Source organism: Mobula birostris, chromosome 6 (assembly GCF_030028105.1).
Source record: "Mobula birostris isolate sMobBir1 chromosome 6, sMobBir1.hap1, whole genome shotgun sequence".
Classification (NCBI taxonomy): Eukaryota; Metazoa; Chordata; class Chondrichthyes; order Myliobatiformes; family Myliobatidae; genus Mobula; species Mobula birostris.
In genome coordinates, this window is record NC_092375.1 from 169,037,655 (window position 1) to 169,064,811 (window position 27,157).

The window sequence follows — 27,157 nt, forward strand, 5'->3', positions numbered from 1 at the left end:
GCAATTGCCTCTCCTTTATGTGGGGGAATGAGGGGGTGGAGGACGGAGGATAGAGAAAGGGGCACAGGGAGTGCGGGTTACCTGAGACTGGTAAATGCAAAGTTTATACCGTTGAGTTGTAGACTATTCAAAAGCTTTCATTCTGTGACTTATTCAAGTGCCACTTTAGGGTAATTGCTATCTGACTGCTATTTGCAGGTTGAGTCTGTGGTAAGGAAGGCACATGCAATGTTCACATGCACTTTGAGTGGACTAGAATATAAAAGCATGGATGTAATGTTGAGGCTCCATAAGGCACTGGTAAGGCCTCACTTGGAGTATGGTGAGCAGTTTTGGGCCCTTATCTAAGAGAGAGGATGTCCTGACATTGAAGAGGGTTCAGAGGTTCATGAGAATGATTCTGGGAATGAAAGGGTTACCATATGAGGACCGATTGATGGCTCTGGGCCTGTACAATAGAATTCAAAAGAATGAGGGGGAATGTCATTGAAACCTATTGAATGTTGAAAGGCCTTGACAGAGTGGATGTAGGGAGGATATTTCCGTTGATGGGAGAGTCTGGGACCAGAGGACACAGCCTCAGAATAGAGGGGTGTCCTTTTAGAATGGTGATGAGGAAGAATTTCTTTAGCCAGAGAGTGGTGAATCTGTGGAATTCTTTGCCTAATCTTCATGTATATTTAAGGTAGGGGTTGATAGATTCTTGCTTGGTCTGGGTGTGAAGGGTTACGGGGAGAAGGCAGGAGATTGGGGCTGAGAAGGAAATGGATCAGCCATGATGAAATGGCAGAGCAGACTTGATGGGCCAAATGGCCTAATTTCTGCTCCTATAGCTTATGGACTGACATTGAAAGGGTGAATATCAGTGTTGAGTTCATAGTTATGGTTATAGAGCATTAAAACGTAGCCGATACATGATTATGAGTAATGCCACATAAGCACTCTATTGGGTCAGGATTTGATAAATTGTTAAGGTAGATTTATTAAACAAGTAAATGTATTAAGGTTTTGTCTTTGTTGTTTTTATTTTCCAAGCGTGGTATTCTTTAACTTGTTATAGACCAGTATTGATGATTGGACTAAAACGCAGTGGAAGCAAATCAATATTGAACAGATGGACATGGAACTGCGAAGATTTGCAAAGGTATGAATGATCTGAATGTAGATTGTTTAGAGTATGCACAGTATTGTAATCTAACAAGCTTTACTCTTCCAATAGGAGATGAAAGCTCTTGATAAGGAGGTTCGAGCATGGAATGTTTATGCTGGATTAGCATCCACTGTTAAAAATATGGTGATTTCCCTTCGGGCTGTGACTGAGCTGCAGAATCCTGCAGTCAGGGCGAGGCACTGGCAGCAATTAATGAATGCAACAGGGGTAAGACAAAAGATTTTTCTGACTGCCTGTGTAACGTTGATTTATGTTAGCGTCCAAAGAAGGAAGTTTTACTTCTCTTTCCAAAACAATCGAAACCTGAATCCCATTCCAACAGGTCAGCTTCAACATGGATGATGACACCACCCTGGGGGACTTGTTAGGTCTGCAGCTGTACAGGGTAGAAGAGGAAGTTAGAAACATCGTAGATAAGGCAGTAAAGGAAATGGCCATAGAAAAGGTAATATAATAAATAAATAAATATTTGTGTATGTGTATATGCGTGTGTATATTATTCTGTTACAGCTCTTTGCTACCAGCATTCAAACTTGAGTGAAAGTTTTACTGCTTCTTCAGGTGCTGGGAGAAATTGCTCAAATATGGAGTGTAATGGAGTTTTCATATGAAATACACAACAGCACCGGAACTCCATTGCTCAAGTCTGATGCAAACCTTGTTGAAACTCTGGAAGATAATCAGGTGCAAGTTTACTGCCACTTTACTTGGAGATCATTTTATGTCTGAAAATGAATTCATTCCTTTGTTGCTTGGAAGAGTTTTAAATTATTTTTAGCTGCTATTTGAAGTGGAGGTTAAATATTTATCAGGGCCTAGTTAAAAGTACAAAGAAACATATCCCTGGGGATTTTTAGCTATATTATTGCCAAGATGTTATTAAAATGCAGTTTTACCATCAAACCTTCGACTGTTTGTCCAGTTGATATCTCGTATATATTGGTGTTGCACCTTGTGATATGAATTAATGGTATGTTTTGTAAAGCCATAATTTCTGATTGTTTTAAAGTGAAAGCTTATTGATAGAAATTAATTTATTGTTAAAGGTAAAATGGTGGTTTATTTGAAAAGTGGAAGTTTAAAAATTAATTAAAATGACAAATTATATTATGTGCCAGGCCATAAACACTGTTTTTTATTGTTGTGATGTAGGAGTACCTTGATGTTTTTGTTCTCAAAGTTTTAATACAGTCACTCGAACCAGCTTGTGCATGAATTAAATTATTGGCTTTATAAAAATGGCCATAGCATTTCAAAAATGGAATAAATAGAAGTTTATGTATATTTTAGATTTCACGTTTTCTTTCACCATATTAAGCTATTACTATACTGCAGGACGCTGCTTGAGAGCTTGTATTTTTAAGGCCAATACCTTAGTTATGTATTTTTGTATTTCTTTGCTGTTGCATTGGAAATTTAATGAAGTGACAGGTCATAATTTAGAATTCCTTTGAATTGCACATAGGCTAAAAACTGAATAGTCCAATACTGTGACAGCAACTTGTATGTCTTCAACAAAGTAAACATGTTCACGACAGTAGTGTTCTAAAATAGGGAAAAGAGACCTGAAGAAGCGTGTATGGAAGCAAGCTTCATCAAAGAGTGGGTATTATGCAACTTTTCAAACAATAAGAGGTAGGGCGCACAGGAAGTTCAGGACCAAAGTTTAGGTAAAAGGCATTCCAATTGCTATTTGGCTTCAGAGTGATAAGGCACGCATGTCGGATAACAAGCCGGACCATGCACTCATCAGATAAATAACAGTAACGTAGAAACACTGGCTTCCTTTGGAATGGAGGGTAAATGTCAGCGCTCATTGTTCAAATCCTAAATGTAGACACAAATAATTTTAGAACTTTGGGGTGAAGAGCTGATTTGTTGCTGCTAATTCCATGACATTTTCTCCCTCAAATTTTCTCCTCACTTTGTTGTTTTCATTACAAAATTTAATTATTCACTCACCAATACAATAAACTTTTCTGCTTACAATATTAAAAGTGAATAGAACTTCAGGTTTTCTTCATAGAATCAACCACAGCATTGTAGTTGGCAAATGATTACATAGATGTTAATTTGTAATAAGCAAGGATGCCTGTTGTGATCCAAAACTCTGGTAATATCTGAAGTGGTCACCTGCCAGATGACACTGATGATACTGTTGTTACTTTTTTAAAAAACTTCCAGTTATGATCTATGAAATTGTTTCATAAATCTCCTAATCGCAACCTGCTAAAGGCAAGAATGCAAAAGTTTGTAGTTTATTACCATCAGCAAGGCATAAATTTTGACCTTTGTTTTCCTTACTGAGATATACAGGTTCAACTGCAAAACATTTTGATGAGCCAACACATGGAATACTACTTAATTGATGTCAGCAGCTGGCAAAAGAAATTGATGATTGGCGATTTAGTTATCTCCATTTGGATGGAAGTACAGCGGACATGGGCTCATTTACACAGCATCTTCACTGGGTCTGAAGATATCAGAAGTCAGCTTCCTCAGGATGCCAAAAGATTTGATGAGGTTGATGTGGATTTCAAGGTGCTGAAGATAAGCTATTAGTTTTGTAATTTATGCCTTCATGCAATGTCCCATGCTTTGCTTTCTATGATGCAGACTGATAATCATTCAGTTTTTCTTTATAAGCAAGATATTAGAAAAGATGTTCTATGATATGGACTATTTATGAAATGCAGCTATTGATTCTCAATGGGTGAAGACAAAATTTGGCAGCTGTTTTTCTCTGGTGTTTTATGTTTAGACATTGAAATAATTGTTGTTTTCTTTTCAGGATTTAATATCTTTGGCCATCAAGAATAGGAAAGTAATTGATGCAACAAACAACCTTGGATTGTTGGAAAAATTAGAAGCTCTTCAACAAAGGTGATAATTACTTATCAATATTGCAATGGTGTTGATGACCTGGAATCTGAGCTTCTAATACTGCGATGCATCAGGAAAGGAGAGAGTTACCCGGACACTGCTTCAGGAGACAGTCACGTCTATTAGATTAACTGCTTCCAATCTGGTGTGTGGTCTGAGGCAAGAGGGTGTAAACTGCAAGTAAGGCAGGCAGCAGAATCCAGGAGGTAGTGCTGCAGGAGCCTCAGCCCTTGAGCTTGCTGCTTCCTGTGAGGGTGAGAGTTAGAGTTGGGGCTGGAAGAATAATAAGTAACCAAGCCGTGGTACTGTGGTTCCAGGAGCAATTTATATTCGGGAGAAATGGATATAATTCTCTTTTGTAAGGATTGAGAGTCCTGAAGTCTACGCTGCCTACCTGGTGCCTGATTTCAGGGTATCTCATCTGACCTATAGAGGAATTTGGAGTGGGAGTGGAAATATCCAGTTGTTCTGGTTCAGTAATGTAGGAAGAACAAGAAAAGAGATTCTGAAAAGGGAACTTGTGCAGCGGAATTTGACTAAATTAAAATGCAGAACCAACAAGGTAGTAACCTCTGGATTGTTACCTGAGTCATGAGCAAGTTGCCACAGAGTTCATAAGATCAGAGAGCTAAAAGTGCAAGAGTGGTGGGTGTGAATTTGTGGGACATTGGCACCCGTATTGTGTAAGGAGTCCCAAAGAAGGGTCTCAGCCCGAAACGTTGGCTGCTTATTCAATACCATAGATGCTGACTGACCTGAGTTCCTCCAGCATTTTGTGTGTGTTGTATTTGGGAAGGAGGGAGCTTTTGCAATGGGGTGGGCTCAACCTTAATCATGCAGGGTCCTGGTGAGTTGCAAAAATAGGGCTGTGGATATGGCTTTAAATTGAATAATAGGGAAGTGGGTTCAACAGCTTGGAAAAGTATGGACAATGTAAAAGGGAAGGAAAGTGCAGAAGGGGTACAGAAGTCTCCCGAAGAAAGAATAAGACAAAAAATTTAGAAAGGATTAAAAAATTTAATGATAGGCAACATACAGACAAAATTGAAAGGGGTGATGAATACTGGACTGAAGATGTTACATATGAATGCACGCAGTATATGGAACAAGGTAGATGATCTTATAGCACAGTTAGAGATCGGCCGGTAAGATGTTGTGGGCATCACTGAGACATGGCTGACAGAAGATTATAATTGGGAGCTTAACATCCAAGGATGTACATTGTATCATAAGGACAGGCAGATGGGCAGAGGGGGTGGGCGGCTTTGTTGGTTAAAAAATAACAAATGAAATCAAATCCTTAGAAAAAAGTGACATGAGATCGGAAGATGGGGAATCCATGTGGGTAGATAAAAGGACCGAGATGGGAGTTATATACAAGCCTCAGAATAGTAGCCCGGATGTGGGATACAAATTACAATTAACATTAGAAAAGGCACACAAAAAGGATAATGTTACAATAGCCATGTGGGTTTTCGATATGCAGGTAGATTGGGAAAATCAGGTTTGTGCTGGATCCTAAGGGAGAGAATTTGTAGAATGCCACTGTAATTGGTTTTTTTTAAAGGTGTATGTGGTTGAACCCATTCAGGAAAGGCAATTCCAGGTTGGGTGTTGTGTAATAAACTAGATTTGATTCGAGAGCTTAAAGTGAAGGAACCCTTAGGAGGCAGTGATCATAATATGATAGAATTCACCCTGCAGTTTGAGAAGGAGAAGTTAAAATATGACATGTCGGTATTACAGTGGAGCAAAGGGAGGTACAGAGGTGTGAAAGAGGTGCTGGGCAAGGTTGAATGGAAGAGGAAATGAGCAATGATGACAGTGGAGCAGCAATTTGGAGGTTCTGGGAGCAATTCGGAAGATGCACGATGGTTTATTGCAAAGCAGAAGAAGCATTGTAATGGGAGGATGGGGCAACTGTGTCTGACAAGGGAAGTCATAGACAGTATAAAAGCAAAATAAGTCATATAATATACTAAAACTTAGAAGCCAGACGATCGGGAAGCTTTGTAAAGCCAACAAAAGGCAACTCCAAAAAGCTTTACGAAGAGAAAAAATGAAATATGAAGGTAAGCTAGCGAATAATATAAAAGAGGACACCAAAAGTATTTTTTCATATATATTAAGAATAAAAGAAAGGGAAGAGAGGACACTGGACCACTGGAAAATGATACTGTAGTAATAAGGGACAAAGAAATGACAGATTGATTGAATTACTATTTTGTATCAGTTTTCACTGTGGAAGACACCAGCAGTATGTCAGAAATTTGACAGTGTCATGGACCTAAGCAAGTTTAGTCGCTGTTACCGAAAAGGTGCTTGGGAAGCTGAAATATCTGAAGGTAGATAAGTCACACGGAGTGGATGGATTAAACCCAGCTTCTGAGAGAGGTAGTTGAAGAGATTGTGCTTTAGTATTGATTCTTTCAAGAATTACTAGATTCAGGAATGGTTCTGGAAGACTGGAAAATCTTTAAGAAGGGTGGGAGACAAAAGCCAAGTAATTTTAGGCCAGTAATCCTGACTTCAGTGGTTGGGAAGATTTTAGGATCCATTATTAAGGATGAGGTTTCAGGGTACTTGGAGGCGCGTGATAAAAAAGGTGAAAGTCAACATGGTTTCCTTAAGGGGAAATCTTGCTGACAAATTTGGAATTCTTTGAAGGCATAACAGGCAAGATAGACAAAGGAACATCAGTGGATGTTGTTTACTTTGATTTGACAAGATGCCACACATGAGACTGCTCAACAAGATAAGAGCCTATAGTATTACAGGAAAGATACCAGCATGGAGAGAAGCAACACACACAAAATGCTGGAGGAGCTTATCAGGTCAGGCGGCATCTATGGAAATGAATAAACAGTCAACGTTTCAGGCCGAGACCCTTCTTCAGGACTAAGAAGGATGGGGGAAGATGCCAGGAAACAGGAAAAAGGTGGAGGGAGGGGAAAGGGGCTAGATGGAGTCGATAGGTGAAGCCTGGTGGGTGGGAAAGGTAAAGGGCTGGAGAAGAAGAAATCTGATAGGAGAGGAGAGTGGATCAAAGGAAAAAGGGAAGGCGGAGGGGACCCCAGGGAAAGAGATAAACTAGTAAGAAGAGGTAAAAGGCCAGAGTGGGGAACAGTGGAAGAGGGGAGAGAATTCTTTTTAACTGGAAAGAGAAATTGATATTTATGCAATCAGGTTGGAGGTTACCCAGGCATAATATAAGGCATTGCTCCTCCACCCTGAGGGTGGCCACATCTTAACACAAGAGAAAGCCATGGACTGACATGTCAGAACGGGAATGGGAATTAAAATTTTTGGCCACTGGGAAGTTCCGCTTTTGGAGGATGAAGCAGAGTTGCTTGACGAAGCTGTCCCCCAGTTTACAGCAGGTCTCACTAGTGCAGAGGAATCTGCATCAGTAGTACCGGACAGTGTCGACACACCCAGCAAGGTGGCAGGTGAAGTGTTGCCTTGTCTGGAAGGATGGATTGGGGCCCTGAATGGAGGTGAGGGTAGAGGTGTACGAGCAGTTGTAGCACTTGGGTCACTTGCACGGGTAAGTGCCTCGAGGGAGGTTAGTAGGGAAGGGCAAATGGACAAAGGAATTGCGGAGGGAGCAATCCCTGCAGAAAGGGGAGAGGTGGGGGGAGTTAAAGATGTGTTTAGTGGTAGGATCGCTTTGGAGAAGGTGGAAGTTGTGGAGAATGGTGAAGTAGCACCAATGCAGTTGTCAATGAAATGGAGGAAGAGTTGGAGAATATTACCGAGGAAGGCTTGTGGAACATGGGGAATTGTTCCACATAGCCAACGAAGCGACCAGCATTGCTGGGGTCCATGCGGATGCCCATGTCTACCCATTCAGTTTTACAACAGTATCCCCTTTGTCTGCGGGTTTGATGGTAAGGCTGGGATTGGTGCAGAGAGAGTGGAGGGCAGTGCATTCAGAGGGAGTAAGGTTCAAGGAGGAGAGTGGAGAGGTATATTCGAGACAATGATGTCTCGTCGGCAATTCGAGATGAAAAGATCCAGAGCAGTCAGAGAACCAGAGCGGGGTGCCCAAGAGGAGGAAGGTTGAAGACGAGGGTTGAGAAGCAGGTCTTGCCAAAGGTGTGGGCTTGGAGACAGAGGTGATGGAAGAACTGCTCAACATTGTGGCATGCTCGGTACTCAGTGACGTGTGAGCGAGGGGAACAAAGATGACGCCCTTGCTGAGGACAGAACTTCTGACTATGAGAGGGGATAGTCAGAGGAAATGGTAAAGGCATGGCAAGGATTAGAGCAAAATTAGAGGGAGAGGAGAGTTGGTGGTGTCAGAGGAAGGGAGAGGGGTTGGAGTGTTCAGGGAAGGTGGGGTGGGAGGAAGATGAAAGCTTCGAGGACTCCAGATGTGATGGTGGGGGGAGAGTGGTGGTGGGGAAATGGGAGACTGGGGATCCAGTGGCAGCGAGTAAAGTCTTGGCCTGGAGGTGCTCGCAGTCGAGGTCCAGGCTGAAGCTAGTGGCTGTGCAATTTGCAGTCTGAAGGTGTCCAGGGTGTAGATGGCAGTGAAATCCCGGTTCTGAATCCGATCTTCCTATCCTTAATGGACGTGTGGAAGGTGTGGATCTTTCAACCACCAGTTGCATGGATAGAAGACTGGCCACCTGGCAAGAGACAAAGAGTGAGAATAAATGGGTGTTTTCTGATTAACCTGACGATTGGTAGTGTTCGGTGTTGGGTCCACTCTTCACGTTGTATGTCAGTGATTTGGATGGCGGAATTGATGGATTTATGGCTAATTTTGTGGATGCCACAGAAATAGGTTGAGAGGAAACAACAGGAATTCTGCAGATGCTGGAAGATACTGACGAAGGGTCTCAGCCTGAAACGTCCTTCCTACAGCTGCTGCCTGGCCTGCTGCGTTCACCAGGTTGAGAGGAAGGTACTTTTGAGTAAATGGAATTTCCAGAAGGACTTGGACAGGTTAGAAGAATGAGCAAAGAAGTGGCAGATGGAGTATAATGTCACAAAGTGTATAGTCATGCAATTTGGTAGAAGGACTAAAAATGGGAAGCAAATTCAGAAATCCAAGATCCAAAGGGACTTGAGACATTGTGCAGGATTCCTTAAAGGTTAACTTGCAGGTTGAGTCAGTAGTAACGAAGGCAAATGTAATCTTTGCACTCATTTTGAGAAGACCAGAGTATGAAAGCAAAGGTGTAATGCTAACACTGTACAAGGCACTGGTCAGATCACATCTGAAGTATTAAGAGTAGCTATGTGCCCCATATACAAGAAAGGACATGCTGACATTGAAAAAGATCCAGAGCAAGTTCATGAGTGATCCCAGAAATGGAAGGGTTAGTGTATGAGGAGTGTTTGTTGGCTCTTTGTCTGTACTTGTTGGGGTTTAGAAGAATGAAGAGGAATCACATTGAAACCTACCACATCCTAGATAGTGTGGACATACTGAGGATGTTTCCAGTGGAGGGAGAATCTCGGAGCAGAGTGCACAGCCTCAGAGTAGAAGGATGTCCCTTTGAAAAAGAGACGTGAAGGAATTTCTTTTGCTCAAAAAGTGATGAATCTGTGGAATTCTTCGCCACAGATGGCTGTTGAGGCCAATGCATTGGATGTATTTAAAGTGGAGGCTGATAGGCTCTTGATTAGCACGGGCATCAAAGATAATGGGAGATGACAGGAGAATGGGGCTGAGAGAAAAGATAAATCAGCCATGATTGAATTATGGAGCAGACCCAATGAGACCAATGGCCTAATTCTGCTTCTGTTTCCAAATGTAAGTGGGTTGGGGAGGGGTGAATGAAAGGGAATTAAGTGAGAAGCTAGAAGGTGATTGGTGGAAGAGGCATTGGAGCTGAAGAAGAAATCTGATTGGAGAGGTCAGTACAAAAGGGAATTAAAGGAAGGAGGTGGGGAAACAGGTGACGGGATGGGCAGGTCACAAGGGCAGGGAAGGAGAAGAAAAGTGGTGAGTTTTAACCCTGTTCTAGTGTCTTAATTCCTATCAAGCACCACATTTGCTGAGCAATTTCACATTTATCCACTCTCATTTATTCTGGTAATTGGATGGTTGTGAACCAGAGCTTCAATTTCGTACTGCTAATGTTGCTTCAAAAGTGTTGCTAACTTCACCTGTTTTTTATAGATTGCATCAGACAGTTTCTTACTGTGAGGCTGTACCAGCTTACCTCTTGGAAATAAAAGTGTTCAGAACTAGAAAACTTTTAATACTTCAATGTTTGGCACATTTACTCTTGAGCTTGGACTGGGTAATAAAAGCTCAGCCAAATGCATAGTCAATGGATACTTTACCCCCTTAACTTTTGGGGAAGATTTGAAGATATCTGAAGTAGGTGGAGATTTGTGGGACCCAATGTATATGCTGCCACAAACTCTAGTATTTGATTATATTGCCTTGTTCTGGAACTTGCATTAGTGCATTTTTGTTTTGTAATTGAAAATTATTGTAAAGTTATTGGATAAAATCATCTTATTTTGTAATTTCATTGCTCTAGTAATATCCCACAGGATTTTAAACAATTCATTTTAACCTTCTTTCAATCTGTTTGCAGGTTGGCTCTTAATGAAAAAGCTTTATCTGAATATCTGGAGACAAAACAACTCACATTTCCAAGATTTTACTTTGTTTCTGCGGTGGATCTATTAGAAATTATTTCCGAAGGAGGTCAACCAAAACAGGTAAAGACTACCATGGTCCATCGTAATCTCTAGATGTCCTGAACATTAACAATTGTGAAATTCTATCTAGTTTGAACTTGTCTGGAGTAATCAGTCTCTCCCTGAAGACATTGTACAGAGTGAGGAGTTGAGAAGGATGAAATGCAATCTCATTGAAGTAGACCAGATCTGAAAGGGAATGACAGGATAGATGCTGGGAGGCCATTTCCTTAGTCTGTTTAATCAACATCTAGAATTCACATTTTCAGGATAAAAGTCGGGATTTTATCACTGATGTGAAGAAATTGCTTAATGGAGGAGATTTAACATTCTTTGGCATTCCCTGACTCCAAGAGGGATTGGGATATATGGTTTGCTATTCTAATGATTGACTGAGCATGCTTGTGGAGAGGGTCGGGGTAAGGGGTTGTGGTGGTGCCTGTGGTCTGCTCCTGCTTCAGATTCTTTCAACATTACTTGGTCTTTAATCTGAGACTTGATTTGGTTGAGGAAGCTCAAGGGGAAGACGTAAAATAAGTTTGAGAGAATGAAGCTATTTTTTTTTTAAGTTGTATTTCTATTCTGTCTGAACAGGTGACAAAGCATTTACTTAAGATGTTTGATAACTTAGCTGATTTAAAATTTGAAGATGATGGTCATCATCCCTCTAAAGCGGTGGGGATGTACAGTCGAGAAGGTGAATATGTGTAGCTTTCACCGCCCTGTTTCTGTGAAGGACAGGTAAGGATTTTTGAGTTTCTCATACAATGTATTTTAACACTAGGCATATTTGGAAGTTTTTATTTCATTGGATTTTTTTTTGTATACTGCGCAACTGTATACAGAATTGTATAAGAATCTACAAAGCCTAAACTGTTTAAAATCTGCGGTAGAGGAAACCATTCAGCCCATCGTACCTATATTTGATATAATGTACTATTTAGGTTAATTTCACTCCTTTGTCTTTGCTCTTAATTGCATAATTCAAGATCCCATGTAGATTTTTTTTAATGTGTAGATTGTTGTCTCTATTATAACTTTCAGATATGCATCACTAGGTAAAAAAAAATCATCAATTTGTTGCTAATTATTCTAATTAGTTGATTAAAATTTTGCAAAGAAATACATTTAATGAATGATGAAGTATGTTCTTTGTCAAAGTACTGAATGGAATATTTTGAGTCTATACTAGTTTGGTTATAATCAAAAGAGATTTTTATTAATGCCTCTTCCACCAATCACTTCTGAATGATCCTTGCATCTCCAAGGTCTGTTTTTCTTTAGCGCTTCGAGCATGGTCTTTAGCAAGTGTTGTAAGGGCAATTCACAGAATATTTAAATATGGAAAAACACATGTTACATAGTCTAGGCATTTTTACTGGCCCACTGCACCAAAATTACAGCTTGGATATCCTTCTTTCCATGAAAAATAATTTTGCATATGCTGATTGTCATTCACTTATAGATGCTATTCGTAATATAGGGAGAGTTTTCTTCCACTAAATAAAGATCCTTCTTTGCCTGCACCCAAGATGCACTGTTTCTTCCAACCTGATCACTTTCGGAGTGTGCCTCTGGGAGGCTGTCTCCCAGGTGATTGGAGATTCAGTGTAATAGAGGTGTCGCGGGATCTCTATTCACAGTAAAGCTGTACTGATTGGAAGTAGGGAATTATGAACTGTCAAAATGATGTCTTGAAATTTAAGTAGGAAGTGAATCAACCAGGAGTGAAAGATGGAGTTAAGACAGGAAAAAATCTGTTTTGTCTTCCCTCTTCTAGAGAGAGTTCCTTAAGAAGGTAGCATCCATCTTTCAGGACCCTTGCCAACTAGGACATGCACTCTTCTTATTACTACCATCTGGGAGGAGGTGCAGCAACCAGAAGAGCCACACTGGATGATTTTGTAACAGTTTCTTCCCCTACTCCATTAGATTTCTGAATGGTCAATGAACCCATGAACACTACCAAATTATTTACTCCTTTTGCTTTGCTTGTTATAATTTATAGTAACTTTATGCCTTTACACTTTAGTGCTATCTCAAAGCAACACATTTCCTGCCATTTGTCTGTGATGGTAAATCTCGCATAGATTCTTCCATTTTATACACCAGAACTTACATTTACAAGAAGATGCATGCTCCAAACCAGGGTGATTTTTTTCTTTGTTGCTAGGTTGAATGTTGGTTGCATCAGCTTGAGGAGGCAATGCGAACCAAGGTGAAAGTAGAGATCATGGAAGCAGTCATAGCTTATGAAGAGAAGCCACGAGATCAATGGTTATTTGATTATCCAGCACAAGTGGCTTTGACTGGAACTCAGATATGGTAGACCACAGACGTTGAAATTGCTTTTGACCGTCTCCAGGAAGGCTTTGAAACAGCTTTTAAAGAGTATTACAAAAAACAAGTGAGCTTCTTTTAACTAGAAGTTTATTAGTCATGTGTAAATGTCAGGACTAATAATTTTGGCTGTATACTGTTGTTTATTTGGGGGGTATTGGGAGCCGAATTAAGTGATGTGAGCATGAGGGGTGGTGAGGTGTAAGGCACTCCTCCCCTCCGCTATGCTGCAGGTCACTCCTTGAGCAAAGTGTAGTACTTACGTCCCCACCGATCAGAGTCACTGAAGCCACGGGTGACTTGAAGATGGTGAGTAGTTGGATGAGCAGCTGGTGCATTCACAAGTCCTGTTTATGCGACCCCTGACGCAAGGCAAACAGTCTCTGAAGAGTATTGATAATAGCTGTGCTCAACCGTCTTGCAAAGACACTGCCCAAAGGAAGGCAATGGCAAATCACCTCTGTAGAAAAAAAAATTGCCAAGAACAATCATGATGATGAAAGTTTGTAGACTTGATCATGCTGACTAGCATGTTGGGAAGTGCATTAGGCTATGAAATGCTATTGAGCATCAGATGTGTACAGACTGGACAAGTTTGATGGGCTTTGGTGCTAGCAAATTTTACCTCGATGATGCAGAACACGTCATATGATAAGGGGATCAGGGGGATCAAATCTTCAGCAGCTGGAAGGAGTTCCTTATCTGCTTTGTTTAATCATTACTAATTTAGTTGCAATAAGAAATTTTTGAAGATTTTTGACATATAGCACCATCTTTAAGGGGAGAAATGGTTGACATTTTACAAGAACTACTGGAAGACACTGAACTGGAGCCACTGCCTATCTTTTGAGGTTATGCTTTAGCAAACCTAGCCATCTGTTGGTGAACAGAATACTGGAGTGCTGTGTTGCTCTGCCGGTTTCTGCAAGCACAGGTACTCAGAATTATATTAGCAACAGTACGTACTTATTCAATTTTGTTGGGGGATGGGGCAAAGACCTACCAAAGGAAAGTATAACGGTGGGTTCTCTGGCACCGTGTCTGGCTCTATGACTCTGAAGGGAAGTGGGAAGACGAGACATGCAGTAGTGATAGAGAATTCCATAGAGGAGCAAACAGGAGGTTCTGTGGATGTGAAAGAAACACCCAGGTGGTATGTTGCCTCCCAGGTGCCAGGGTTAGAAATGTCTTGGATTGGGTCCACATTATTCTAAAGGGAGAGACTAAGCTGCCAGAAGTCGTGATAAATATTGGTACCAACAACATAGGTAGGAAAAGGGATGAGGTCCTGGAGAGAGAATATAGGGAGCTGGGTAAAAAGCTGAAAAGTAGGACATTTAGGGTAGTAGTCTGCCTGTGCCTCGTGCCAGTGAGGATAAGAATAGGATGATTTGACAGATGAAATGTGTGGCTGAGGACCTACTGCAGGTTTCAGATTTGTGAATCATTGGGATTTCTTCTGGGGAATGTATGACCTGTACAAAAAGGACTGGTTTTACCTGAATCCAAGGGGGACCGATCTTCTTGGGGGCAGGTTTGCCAGAGCCTTTGGGGAAGGTTTTATCTTATTTTGGCAGGGGGATGAGAACCAGCGTGATAGGGCTGAGGATGGAGCAGTTGGTATGCAGGTAGTTACAGTGTGTAGTGAGACTGTAAAAAAAAAAAAAGGGCAGGCAGATGTTAGGGCAAAATTGCAGTCAGTGGGCCGAGATGAAGTCTAACATGAGGGTAAAATGAAAAGGATGGTGGATTCAGGACTGAAGGCATTATATTTGAATGCATGCAGTATATGGTAGATGATCTTTGGTAGCGCACTTAGAGATTGGCAGGCATTGTGGGCATCATTGAGTTGTGGCGGAAAGAAAATTATAGTTGGGATCTTAACATCCAAGGATACACATTGCATTAAATTAACAGGCAGATAGGCAGAGAGGTTGGGTTGGCTCTGTTGGTAAATAATGAAATCAAATCCTTTAAAATAGGTGATATACAATCAGAAAATGTAGAATCCTTGTAGGTTGAGTTAAGAAACTGCAAGGGTTAAAAAGACCCTGATGGGATCTATATACAGACCTACAAACAATAGCCAGGATGGGGGATATAAAGTATAACAGGAGATAGAAAAGGCATATAAAAAGGACAATGTTACAATACCCATAGGGGATTTCAATGTGCAGGTAGATTGGGAAAATCAGGTTGCTGCTAGATCACAATAGAAGGAATTTATAGAATGTCTATGAGCTGGCTTTTTTTAGAACAACCTGTGAATGAGCCCACTAGGGCAAAGGCATTTCTGGATTGGGTGTTGTGTAGTAAACTGAATTTGATTAGGGAGCTTAAGGTAAAGGAAATCTTAGGAGACAGTGATATGATAGAATTCACCCTGCAGTTTGAGAGAGAGAGAAGGTAAAGTCAGATGTCTCACTATGAAAGCAGAGAAAAGGAAATTACAGAGGGATGAGAGATGAGCTGGCCAAAGTTGATTGGAAGAGGACAATAGCAGGGATGATGCCAAATGTCTGGAGTTTTTGGGAGGAACCCAGAAGGCCCAGGATAGATACAACCCAAAGAAGAAGAAGTATTCTAAAGGGAAGAAGAGGCAACTGTGGATGACAAAGGAAGTCAGAGACAGCATAAAGCAAACGAAAAGCCATATAATACAGCAAAAGTTAGGGCCTGTACTCACTGGAGTTTAGAAGAATGAAGAAGCATCTCATTGAAACCCATCAAATATTGAAAGGCCTAGACAGAGTGGTCATGGAGATGATTTTTCCAATAGTGGGGGAGTCTAGGACCAGAGGGCACAGCTTCAAAATACTGTACAAGGATGTACCGTTAGAACAGAGTTGAGGAGACTTTTTTTTAGCCATCTGTGAATCTGTGAAATTGATTTCAACAGACAGCTGTGGAGGCCAAACTATTGGATATCTTTAAAGTGGAGCTTCGTAGGCTCTTGATTAGTAAGGGCATCAAGGGTTACAGGGAAAAGGTAGAAGAATAGGGTTAAGAGAGATAATAGATTAGCCATGGTGGAATTGTGGAGCAGACTTGATGGGCTGAATGGCATAATTTTGTTCCTATGTCTGATGGACTTAATATTTCCCGTTTTACTGATTATTTTGTGCATGTAGGTGGGCCTAAGTTTCTTGTCATTGTTACACATTTGGTGATCAAGCAATAGAATCCTTACCATGCAGATAAATACCTGCACTTGTTTTGAACCATACTTTGTTGTGATCACAAAAGAAAAATCTATTTTAAGTATTGTTCAGATAATATCCAGATTTTTGAAGTACAGTGTCCTACTATTACAGTAGAAGATTCTTCATTTCTAGCTAAAGTCCAAGGTTGACGTTGTAGTATTAAGTTTCCCACATGCATTTTTTCTTTTGCTTTGGCTGCTCAAAGGCTCAATAGATGACTGGGAGTTGTCTTGCAAGTAAAGCACTTTATGGAATAACTAATATGACATGTAGTGTATTGTACCCAATCTTTTTGAGTAGTCAAATATAATTAATTTTATTGCAGATTGCTCAGCTAAATGTGCTTATAAACATGCTACTGGGAGAGCTCACCCATAGTGATCGCCAGAAGATTATGACAATCTGTACAATTGATGTACATGCCAGAGATGTTGTAGCAAATCTCATAACACAGAAGGTAATTTGTTTTAGCAATTATCCTAATGCATTCTTAAAAGCATAAAATAAACATAATTTTCCTGGTTGTTCGGTTCCTTCTGAAAAGAAATGACATTGTTTTGATTCAGTCAGGTGCCTTTTCTATTGATATGTTGCTTATTATATTTACTAGCTAAAGTCCAAGATTGACTTTGTAATATTAAGTCTGCATTATTATCACGTACAAATGCAGGTTTCATATCTATTCTTTATATTTCTCTGGCAGTCAGTGCTGAAGGAACTGTGACTTAACTGAATTATTCTTTAGAATACACAACAACTTATTAGCTCAATCTCTCATAACCACACCAGAAATTTAATGCAATGATTCTGAATTTCTATTCTGAATAATTGAAATATATTAACCATTTTCAACCTATTAATGAGTAGGAGGGAACGTAGGAGTTAGTGCTGCTGAGTTTAGAAGGAGCTTGGGAAACAGAACTGTGGTAAGTTTAAAAAAAGGACTTGGTTTAAACAAAGAACCAGGAAATTAAAATTCCCTCAGGACAAGTAAAGAGGCAGCATGGTAGCGTGGTGGTCAGCACAACGCTTTACAGTACTACGGACCCGGGCTCAATTCCCATGCCGTCTGCAAGGAGTTTGTATGTTCTCCCCATGACCACATGGGTTTCCTCTGGGTGCTCCAGTTTCCTTGTTTCCTCCCATATTCCAAAGATGTACCAGTTAATAGGTGAATTGGTCATTGTAAATTGTCCAGTGATTAGGCGCTGATTAAATTGAGGGATTGTTGGGCGGTGTGGCTCAAAGGGCCAGAAGGCCCTGTTCTGCGCAGTATCTCGATTCAAAATAAATAAATAATGCACAAATAAATTAATTGCAATATATTTTTTCTATTATTTGGTTTATGTTATGTCATCTTACGTCACCTCTGCTTATGAAATATACAAACTATGTAATGTGGGAACTCTGGGTTGCTGTTTGTATCCTGGACAACCACAGGTGCAAGAACTGTCATCAGCTGGAGCACCCTAATCTTGTACTTTGGAGCCTGAGCACAACTTTGATCCATCCATGATCTCAAGACTTTACTTTCATAGAGGAGAAATATTCAACATCATGGCTGGATGACTTGTCAACCACTGCAAGTTCCTGTGTAATGACACCAAAACTAGCTCTACCCCAGTACAGGATCTTGAATCAGTTGTATCCTTCTCCATAAGTATTTTAAAACTGATGGAATTATGTTCACTGGATCCAAAGTGCTTGCCACAGACATTTTCTCAGGAGGTGGTCCACTGCTGCACGCTCTTTAGTAGCTCCCTCTATATATTGATAAAGGATGCTTTCTTGGACATTCACAAATTTCACCCCTTCCAAGCCTTTCGTAACTTGGTTGGCCCAGACAATATTAGGGAATTTAAGGTCTCCCACTAATACTTCCCTGTTATAGAACAAAGATCAGTACAGCACAGTGCAGCCATTTGGCTGACCATTCAACCCACTTCAACATCAATCTCACCCTCCCCTCCCACATGGCCCTTCATTTTTCATTCATCCATGCACCCGTCTAAGAATCTCTGAAATATCTCTCGCATATCTGCCTCTGGTGGTGTGTTCCATGCACTACCACTCTAGGGAAAAATACCTGCCTCAGACATCCCTCCCATACTTCTCTCCAATCAACTTAAAACTATGCCATCTCATATTAACCATTGCCAGCCAGCCTAAGAAAATGTGCTGGCTGTCACCTCTCATCCTTCTTCGCCCCAAAGAGGAAAAGCCCTAACTCGGTCAGCCTTTCCTTATCAGACATGCTCTTGGCTCTGGGTAGGTCTTTTCTGCACCCTCTAAAGCTTTTCACATCCTTCTTGTAGTGAAGTGACCAGAACTGAACACGATGTTATATTTACAACTAGCTGCAACTTCTCTATATATCAGCACCTCCAGTTCCCATTAATGATTGGGGGGAAGGAGGCTGAAACTCATTCTCATCAGAGTGACCATCCCCTTCTAAGTTCTACCCATATGGCCTAACTGGATGATACCTTAAGAATGTTCTCTTTGATGACCATTGTTATGTCAACTTTCATCACGGAAGCATTTCCCCCACTCCTTTCTTGTACTGCTGCCTCACTTCTAACATCTGTATCCTGGAACACTTGGCTGCCAGCTCTGCCCTTCCCTCAGCCATGTTTCTGTAATGGCTATGATATCTATAAGAAATAGGAGCAGGAGCAGGAGTTGGCCATCTGGCCCGTCAAGCCTGCTCTGCCATTCAATAAGATCATGGCTGATCTGGCCATGGACTCATCTCCATCTACCTGCCTTTTCCCCATTACCCTTAATTCCCCTTCTATACAAAAATCTATCCAACCTTGTCTAAATATATTTATTGAGGTAGCCTCCACTGCTTCATTGGGAAGAGAATTCCACAGATTCACCACTCTCGAGGAAAAGCAGTTCCTCCTCATCTCCCTCCTAAATCTACTCCCCCGAATCTTGAGGCTATGTCCCCTAGTTCTAGTTTCACCTACCAGTGGAAACAACTTTCCTACCTCAATCTTATCTATCTCCTTTCATATTTTTATATGTTTCTAAGAGATCTATTCTTCTGAATAACAGTGAGTACAGTCCCAGGCGACTCAATCTCTCCTCATAGTCTAAACCCCTCATCTCTGGAATCAACCTGGTGAACTCTCTCTGCACCGCCTCCAAAGCCAGTATATCCTTCCTCAAGTAAGGAGACCAGATACTCCAGATCCAGCCTCAACAGTTCCCTACACAATTGTCGCTTAACCTCCCTGCTCTTAAATTCAGTCCCTCTAGCAATGAACGACAACATTCAATTTGCCTTCTTGATAGCCCGCTGCACCTGAAAACCAGCCTTTCATGATTCATGCACAAGCACTCCCAAGTCCCTCTGTACAGCAGCATGCTGCAATTTTTTACCTTTTAAATAACAATCGTCTTTAATTTTTCCTTCCAAAGTGGATGACCTTGCACTTACCAACATTGTACTCCATCTGCCAGACCCTTGCCCACTCACTTAACCTATCTATATCTCTCTGCAGACTCTCTGTATCTTCTGCACAATTTGCTTTTCCACTCAATTTAGTATCTTCAGCAAACCTATATAGACTACACTCGGTCCCCTCTTCCAGATTGTTAATGTATATTATGAACATTTGTGGGCCCAGCACTGATCCCTGCGGCACACCGCTTCCAGTCCATAGAACCAACTTACTCCCTCAATTCATCTGCCTTACCTATCAAGCCTCTTGTATTGTCAATACGGTTTAAACCAGTGGTCTCTCCTCGCGCTTTACTGTGCTCCTGACAAATAAATTTGCTCTCATTGGCTGTGGTATTATCCCACAAATTTTCACCAGCCACTCTACAGCTCAGGAACCCTCACTCAAGTTTAAACCCTCCAGAGTCGTTCTAACAAATCTCCAGTTGAGGATATTGGCACCCGTCCAGTTCATTGGAATCCATCTCTCTTACACAGATCAATTGTACTCCAGAAGAGAACTCACTAAACTTGAACTTGAACCTCTACCCCCTGCACCAGCTCTTTAACCAATGCTTCATGGGAGTCGTCTTCCTATCTCGGATCTCTTTAGCACATGGCATCAGGAGAAATCCAGAGATTACTATCCTTTGGCTCTTGCTTTTTAAAATTTTCCCCTAAATCCCTAAATTCACGGTGCAGGACAAATCCCTCTTCCTATCGATGCCATTGATCTCCACATGCATCGTGATTCTGGCTGCTCACACTCCCCCTTGAGGTTGTACTGCAGACCCTGGCACCCGGCAGGGACATACCATTCTGGTGTCTGTTTTGTAGCCGTGGAATCTCCGGTCTGTCTTCCTAACTATTGAATCTTCTACCACTATTGCCCTGCCTGTCCTCTCCCTTTCCCACTTAGCCTCAGTACCCTCAGCCTGGGGGTTACTCCAGCTGTGCCCAGAAAGACTGTCTCCTCCAGAAATATCTAAAGCATGGGTTCCCAACCTGGGGTCCATGGACCCCTTGCTTAATGATATTGGCCCATGGCATAAAAAGGTTGGGAACCCCTGATCTAAAAGGATATATCTAAAGGTTGCTGAGGGAAATGGCCACAGGAAGATTTGTCCCTCTCCTTTTCCCCTTGCTTCTCTGGGCAGACACACAACTATCTGCAGCCTGCACCTTGGATGTGACCACTGCACCAAAGCTCTTGTCTTTGATGCCTTGAGCATCCCGGATTATCTTAAGTACGTCCAACTCCATCTCAAGCTCCTTCACCTGGCCAGCCTGGAGTTACAGCTTTACATACTCCCTGATCTCCCACATCCAGCAGGGTGAGCATGTCACTGCTTGAACCAGTTACTCTAATAGGGTGAGTAGCTTGAAGGAAAACCTTGTCTGTACTCACCTATTCAACCTCCTCCCACAAAGTCTTCTGAGCCAAAGCTTCAGTATTGTACTCAACCACACACAGGGTTGTCTCATGACGAAATGTTAGATTGGTTCATATGTACTGTACACATGAAGATTCCAGTTATGAGGGACTGTATTTATGTGGATCAACAGGATTAGCTGGGGTTGTTCATGGTAAAATGACAAAGATTGTGAAGAGATCTGACAGAACTACTTGGAATCATGAACGTTACACAGATTTGATAGAGAAACCATTCACAGTGGCATAGGAGTCAAGACCCAGATATTCAGAGATGATGGGCAAAAAGGAAAAGCCTAAACCAGCCTGAGGAGAACTTTTTCTTGCACTGAGAGTGTCTGGATTGCACTGCCAGTGATAACAGTAGTGGCTAATTTAATGTCAGCGATCAAAAAAGAGCTGCAAAGATATCTAAACAAAAAAGGAACCAGTCTAAAGAGCTTTGGGATAAAGACATCTATCAGGATGCTATTGCATTGACCTCATACAGATCTAACTGTTGATTGTCATCTTCGCTTGGCTGTAACCATCAATTCGGTAGTAATTGTCACATGTAGGACTACAAAATAATAGATTGTTCTCAGTAAACAGTGTATGCATTATATAAGGTGATAAGTAAATAACAAAATATTTCTACTATACATACCTGGTTCTAACTTATATATTTTTGCTTGATCTATGTTCCAAGGACTTTTAAAAACAAGATCCATTCTGTTTAATGTTAGAAATCTTGAGCAACACACACAAAACATTGGAGGAACACAGCCAGTCAGGCAGCTTCAGAAGGGGAAATAGACAGGAGGAGAGTATTAAGGGGAAATAACTGTTTATTCCCCTCCATAGATGCTGCTGAGTTCAGGCAGCATTGGTGTGGGTTACCCCAAAATATTAAGTGCAAATTCTTAAAACCCCAAGCGATTATGGTGTTAATTTGAATATGTTTTTTCTACAGTGATCATTGTAGAAGATAACTTGTATTCTGCTTGTAAATTTTGATAATATCAACAGGAGCAATGAAATGAAAATGAAATTGCAGTTTTGTAGCCATATATCTCTATATTCTGTTATCATATTTCTCCCAGATTTATTTAAATCTACACTGTGCACAGTCTATCCCTCGTTCTCCTGTGAGAGGGTGGTGTAGGTTTTGGTCCATTCTAACTTCACTTTCTGAAGGGTTCCAATCTCTGGGTTAAGTCATGTAGTAATTGATTAAGTTTCTAAGTTCCTTCTTCACATTTGGCAGTGCAGACTTTTTGTTCAATCCAGCTGAATTTTGATAGGATAAATTGATTTGAAAATATAACTAAAAAAAAGAAAAACTTATCAAAGAAATGGTATATCATTCAATTATTTTTCAAGAAATATGTACATTATAGGCTTTGCTGTATCTTCCAGTTTGCCACTGTAAGTACCAGAGTGCCCATGTGTTGTAATAATATCAACACTTCAATGGCAAAATATTGAATGGTACTGAGTGGGTGAACTTTAAACTGTGTCTTGTGGAACAATAGAGGCTCTTGGCACAACATGTTTACTTTTGGTCCTTTAAGATTATCACATGTGAGGCTTGGCTCACTGATAGCACTCTAGCCTGAATTTGAAAGCTTAGGCCACTTCTCAGTTGGAGACACGGAAGACGCTGGCAGTATGTCTGAAGTTCCAGGGTGTCAAGGGGCAGAAGAGAGCACAATTGGTATCTCTCGGGAAAAGGTACTTGGGAAGCTGAAGGGTCTGAAGGCGGATAAGTTTCCTGGACCTCGGTGTTCTGAAAGACATGTCTGAGAAGGTTGTGGAGGCACTGGAAATGATCTAGATTCTGGGTTCCGGAGGAACGGAAAATTACAAATGTCACTCCACTCCTTGAGAAGGGAGGGAGGCAGAAGAAAGAAAATTATAGACCAGTTAGCCTGACCTCAGTGGTTGGGAAGATGTTGGAGTTGATTGTTTAAGGATAAGATCTCGGGGCACTTGGAGACATACGATAAAATAAGCCAAAATCAGCACGGTTTCCCTAAGGGAAAATGTTACCTGACAAACAACAGGAATTCTGCAGATGCTGGAAATTCAAGCAACACACATAAAAGTTGCTGGTGAATGTATGTTACCTGACAAATTTGTTGGAACTCTTTGAGGAAATAACAAGCAGGGTAAACAAAGGAGAATTGGTGGATGTAATCTACTTGGATTTTCAAAAGGTCTTTGACAAGGTGCCGCGCATGAGGCTGCTTAACAAAATAAAAGCCCATGGTATTACAGGAAAGATACTACCACGGATAGAGGATTGGCTGATTAGCAGGATGGAAAGTGTGGGAATAAATGAAGCCTTTTCTGGTTGGCTGCCGGTGACGTCTTGCAGGGGTCAGTGATTCTTTTTATGTTTCATGCTAATGACATGGAATTGATGGCTTTGTGGCCACGTTTGCGAACCATACGAAGATTGGTGAGGGGGCAGGTAGTGTTGAGGAAGGTGGGAGTCCAGGGCTTGGACAGATTGGGAGGATGGGCAAAGAAGTGGCAGTTAGAATAGTGTCGGGAAGTGTACGGTCATGCACTTTGGTAAAAGGAATAAAAGCATAGACTATTTTCTAAACAGGAAGAAAATTTTTAAAAATCTGAGGTACAAAGATACTTGGGAGTCGTTGTGCAGGATTCCCTAAAAGATAACTTGCAGCTTGAGTCAGTGGTGAGGAAGGCAAATGCAAAGATACCATTCATTTTGAGAGGACTAGAATATAAAAGCAAGGATGTAATGCTGAGGCTTTATAAAGCACTGGTAAGGCCTCACTTGGAGCATTGTGAGCAGTTTTGAGCCCCTTATCTAAGAAAGGATGTGCTGACAGTGGAGAGGATTCACAGTAGGTTCACAAGTATTATTCCAGGAATGAAAGTGTTATCGTCTGAGGCGTATTTGATGTCTCTGGGCCTGAATTCACAAGAATTTAGAAGTGGGGGGGATCTCATTGAAATCTATTGAATTTTGAAAGGACTGGATAGAGTGGATGTGGAGATGATATTGCTTATGGTGCGGGAGTATGGGATCAGGGGGCGCTGCCTCAGAATGGAAACATTCATTTAGGATGGAGATGAAGAGGAATTTCTTTATCCTGAGGGTAGTGAATCTCTGGAATTTGTTGCCACAGACAGCTGTAGAGACCAGGTTATTGGGTGTATTTAAGGCAGAGGCTGATAGATTCTTCATTAGTCAGGGCATGAAAGGTTACAGTGACAAGGCAGGAGAATAGGTTTGAGATGGAAAATGGATAAAATGGCGGAGCAGACTTGATGGGCCGAATGGCCTAATTCTGCTGCTATATCTTATGGTCTTGTAGTGCTCTGGGTCAACATCCCTGGCAACAATAAAGAAATACACTTTTCTCTATAAGTTGTTGAACTATTTCTCATTGCATTCCATCATGCATACATATAAAGTAAAATTCTGCCTCGCTATTTCAATAATAAGAGTCTTTGATACTCTGACCAATGCTTATCCTGCAACCACCTTCAACCATCATGAATGAAAAGCAGATTGTTTTGTTATGTTTTGCCAGCTGTTGCTGTGTGTAAATTGACTAGTGCCTTTTTCCCACATGTGAACAGTGACTCCACTTTAGATTGTAAAATATACAACATTTCAGTTGTTAATGTTATGTTGTGAAGTTAGGGGCAATTTCCAGTTCACTTCTCAAATTATAAGCTCTGGCCTGGACTTTGTTGGAAAATTCTGACAGTTTCTAAAACCAATCTGCCGATATTTCTCAGCATGTGCAAGTGAATGTTGAGACTCTACTAGAAAGAAGTCATCTCAAACTTAGTGGCTGCACTCCAGCAGCCCTGCCCTACACCACTGCATTAGCTCACTCAAGATCCTGCTCCTGCTGATCAAAGCCAAGTTGTGTGGCTTTAAGAGAGCTGAGACTGGTTCATGTACAGTGAATGGTGGGCCATTGGCAATAAAATCCAGGCCAATGTTCCTTTGAGAAGGTAAATGTTTTTTAATTCACTTGTTTTAATTTTACAGTATACTTTTTTCCTAAACCTAAGTAGCCATTGCAGTTCTAGTTTGATAAAGTTGTTCGTTGACTTTAAACCTAACAAAAGTATTATGGTTAATGCACTGTTAATGATTATAGGTCAATAACAGTCAGGCTTTTACCTGGCTCTCGCAATTGCGACACAGATGGAACGATGAACAGAAACGTTGCTTTGTTGATATCTGTGATGCCCATTTCCAATACTCATATGAGTACCTTGGTAACACACCTCACTTGGTAATTACCCCTCTGACTGACAGGTGAGTGTTATCAAATTTATTTTTTTATCTGGGATTTAGTATGGAGTAGGCTTTTCCAGCCCTTTGAGCCACGTTACCCAGTAATCCCCCAATTTAGTCATGGCACAATATACGATGACCAATTAACCCACCAACCGGTATGTATTTGGACTGCGTGAGGAAACTGGAACACGTGGTCACGGGGGGAACGTACAGACTCCTTACAGGCAGCAGCGGGAATTGAACCCGGGTCGCTGGTACTGTAAACCGTTGTGCTAATCACTGCACTAGCGTGCCACCTTTTTACTTTACTAGCTACTATTTTAGTGTTTGATCCTCCTTTTGTCAAAGCAAATCAAGAAATCAAAAACTTGAAATAATTTCTGCTATTAATTTTGGATTTTTATTTTCATATCAATGAAATCAGAATCAGGTTTATTATCACCGGCATGTGCTGTGAAATTTGTTAACTTAGCAGCAGCAGTTCAATGCAATACATGATAATATAGAAGGAAAAAAAAGTAAATCGGTAACAGCAGATATATAAAGTGAATAGATTAAAATAGTGCAAAAACAGAAATAGTATATATTAAAAAAAGTGAGGTAGTGTTCATGGGTTCAATGTCCATTTGGGAATCGGATGGCAGAGGGGGAAAAAGCTGTTCCTGAACCGCAGAGTGTGTGCCTTCAGACTTCTGTACCTTCTTCTTGACAGTAACAATGGGAAGAGGGCGTGTCCTGGGTGATGGACGTCAGCTTTCTGAGGCGCTGCTCCTTGAAGATGAATTGGGTACTGGTACCCAAGATGGATCTGACTAATCTTACAACTTTCTGTAGCTTCCTTCGGTCCTGTGCAGTGCCCTCCCTCCATACCAGATAACAGACAGCGATGTAGCCAGTGAAAATATTCTCAAGAGTACATCTATAGAAGTTTCCAAGTATTTTAGTTGACAAAGCAAATTTTTTCAACTCCTAATGAGATATAGCTGCCGTCTTGCTTTCTTTATTGCTGTGTTGATATGTTGGGACCAGGTTAGGTCCTCAGAGACCTTGACACCCAGCAACTTGAAACTGCTCACTCTCTTCACTTCTGATCGATTGTCTCGTGTTCTCTCGTCTTATTTTTTTCTGAAGTTTACAATCAGCTCTTTCGTCTTACCGACATTGAGTGCAAGGTTATTGCTGTGACACCTTGTTTCCATCTGAGATTGCATCTGCCATAAACCTATTGTGGCGATAGGCAAATTACAGTGGGTCCAGGTCCTTGGTGAGGCGGGAACTCATCCTAGCCATGACCAACCTCTCAAAGTATTTCATCACCATTGATGTGAGTGCCACTGAACGTTCGCCATTAAGACAGCTCATACTACTCTTCACTGGTATAATTGTTGCCTTTTTGAAGCAGTTGGGAACTTCCGACCATAGCAGTGAGAGGTTGAAAATGTCCTTGAATACTCCTGCCAGTTGGTTGGCACAAGTTTTCAGAGCCTTACCAGGTACTCCATTGGGGCCTGCTGCCATGTGAGTGTTCACCCTCCTTAAAGACAGCCTGACCTCCGTCTCTGAGTCAGAGATCATAGGGTCACCGGGTCACCAGAAATTGGGATTGTTGTACTGTGTAGCATCAGCCCATTTGCAAAATTTACAGATTTCAAATAAAAATTAAGAAAGATAAGTAAAAGATGAAAATCCCTTCACAAACGAGAAAATCTGCAGATGATGGAAATCCGAGCAA

General features: G+C 41.2%; 1 protein-coding gene across 1 annotated transcript in view; it reads left to right on the forward strand.

Moving 5' to 3' along the window:
- Window positions 1-27,157, forward strand: part of LOC140198761 (dynein axonemal heavy chain 11) — a 64,443-nt gene that overhangs the window by 22,001 nt on the left and 15,285 nt on the right. The window contains 10 exon segments of the mRNA XM_072259772.1: window positions 1,061-1,168; window positions 1,220-1,378; window positions 1,494-1,616; window positions 1,733-1,855; window positions 3,488-3,712; window positions 3,963-4,054; window positions 10,618-10,744; window positions 12,897-13,022; window positions 16,592-16,723; window positions 25,283-25,443. Of these exon segments, the coding sequence (XP_072115873.1) occupies window positions 1,061-1,168; window positions 1,220-1,378; window positions 1,494-1,616; window positions 1,733-1,855; window positions 3,488-3,712; window positions 3,963-4,054; window positions 10,618-10,744; window positions 12,897-13,022; window positions 16,592-16,723; window positions 25,283-25,443 (1,376 nt within the window).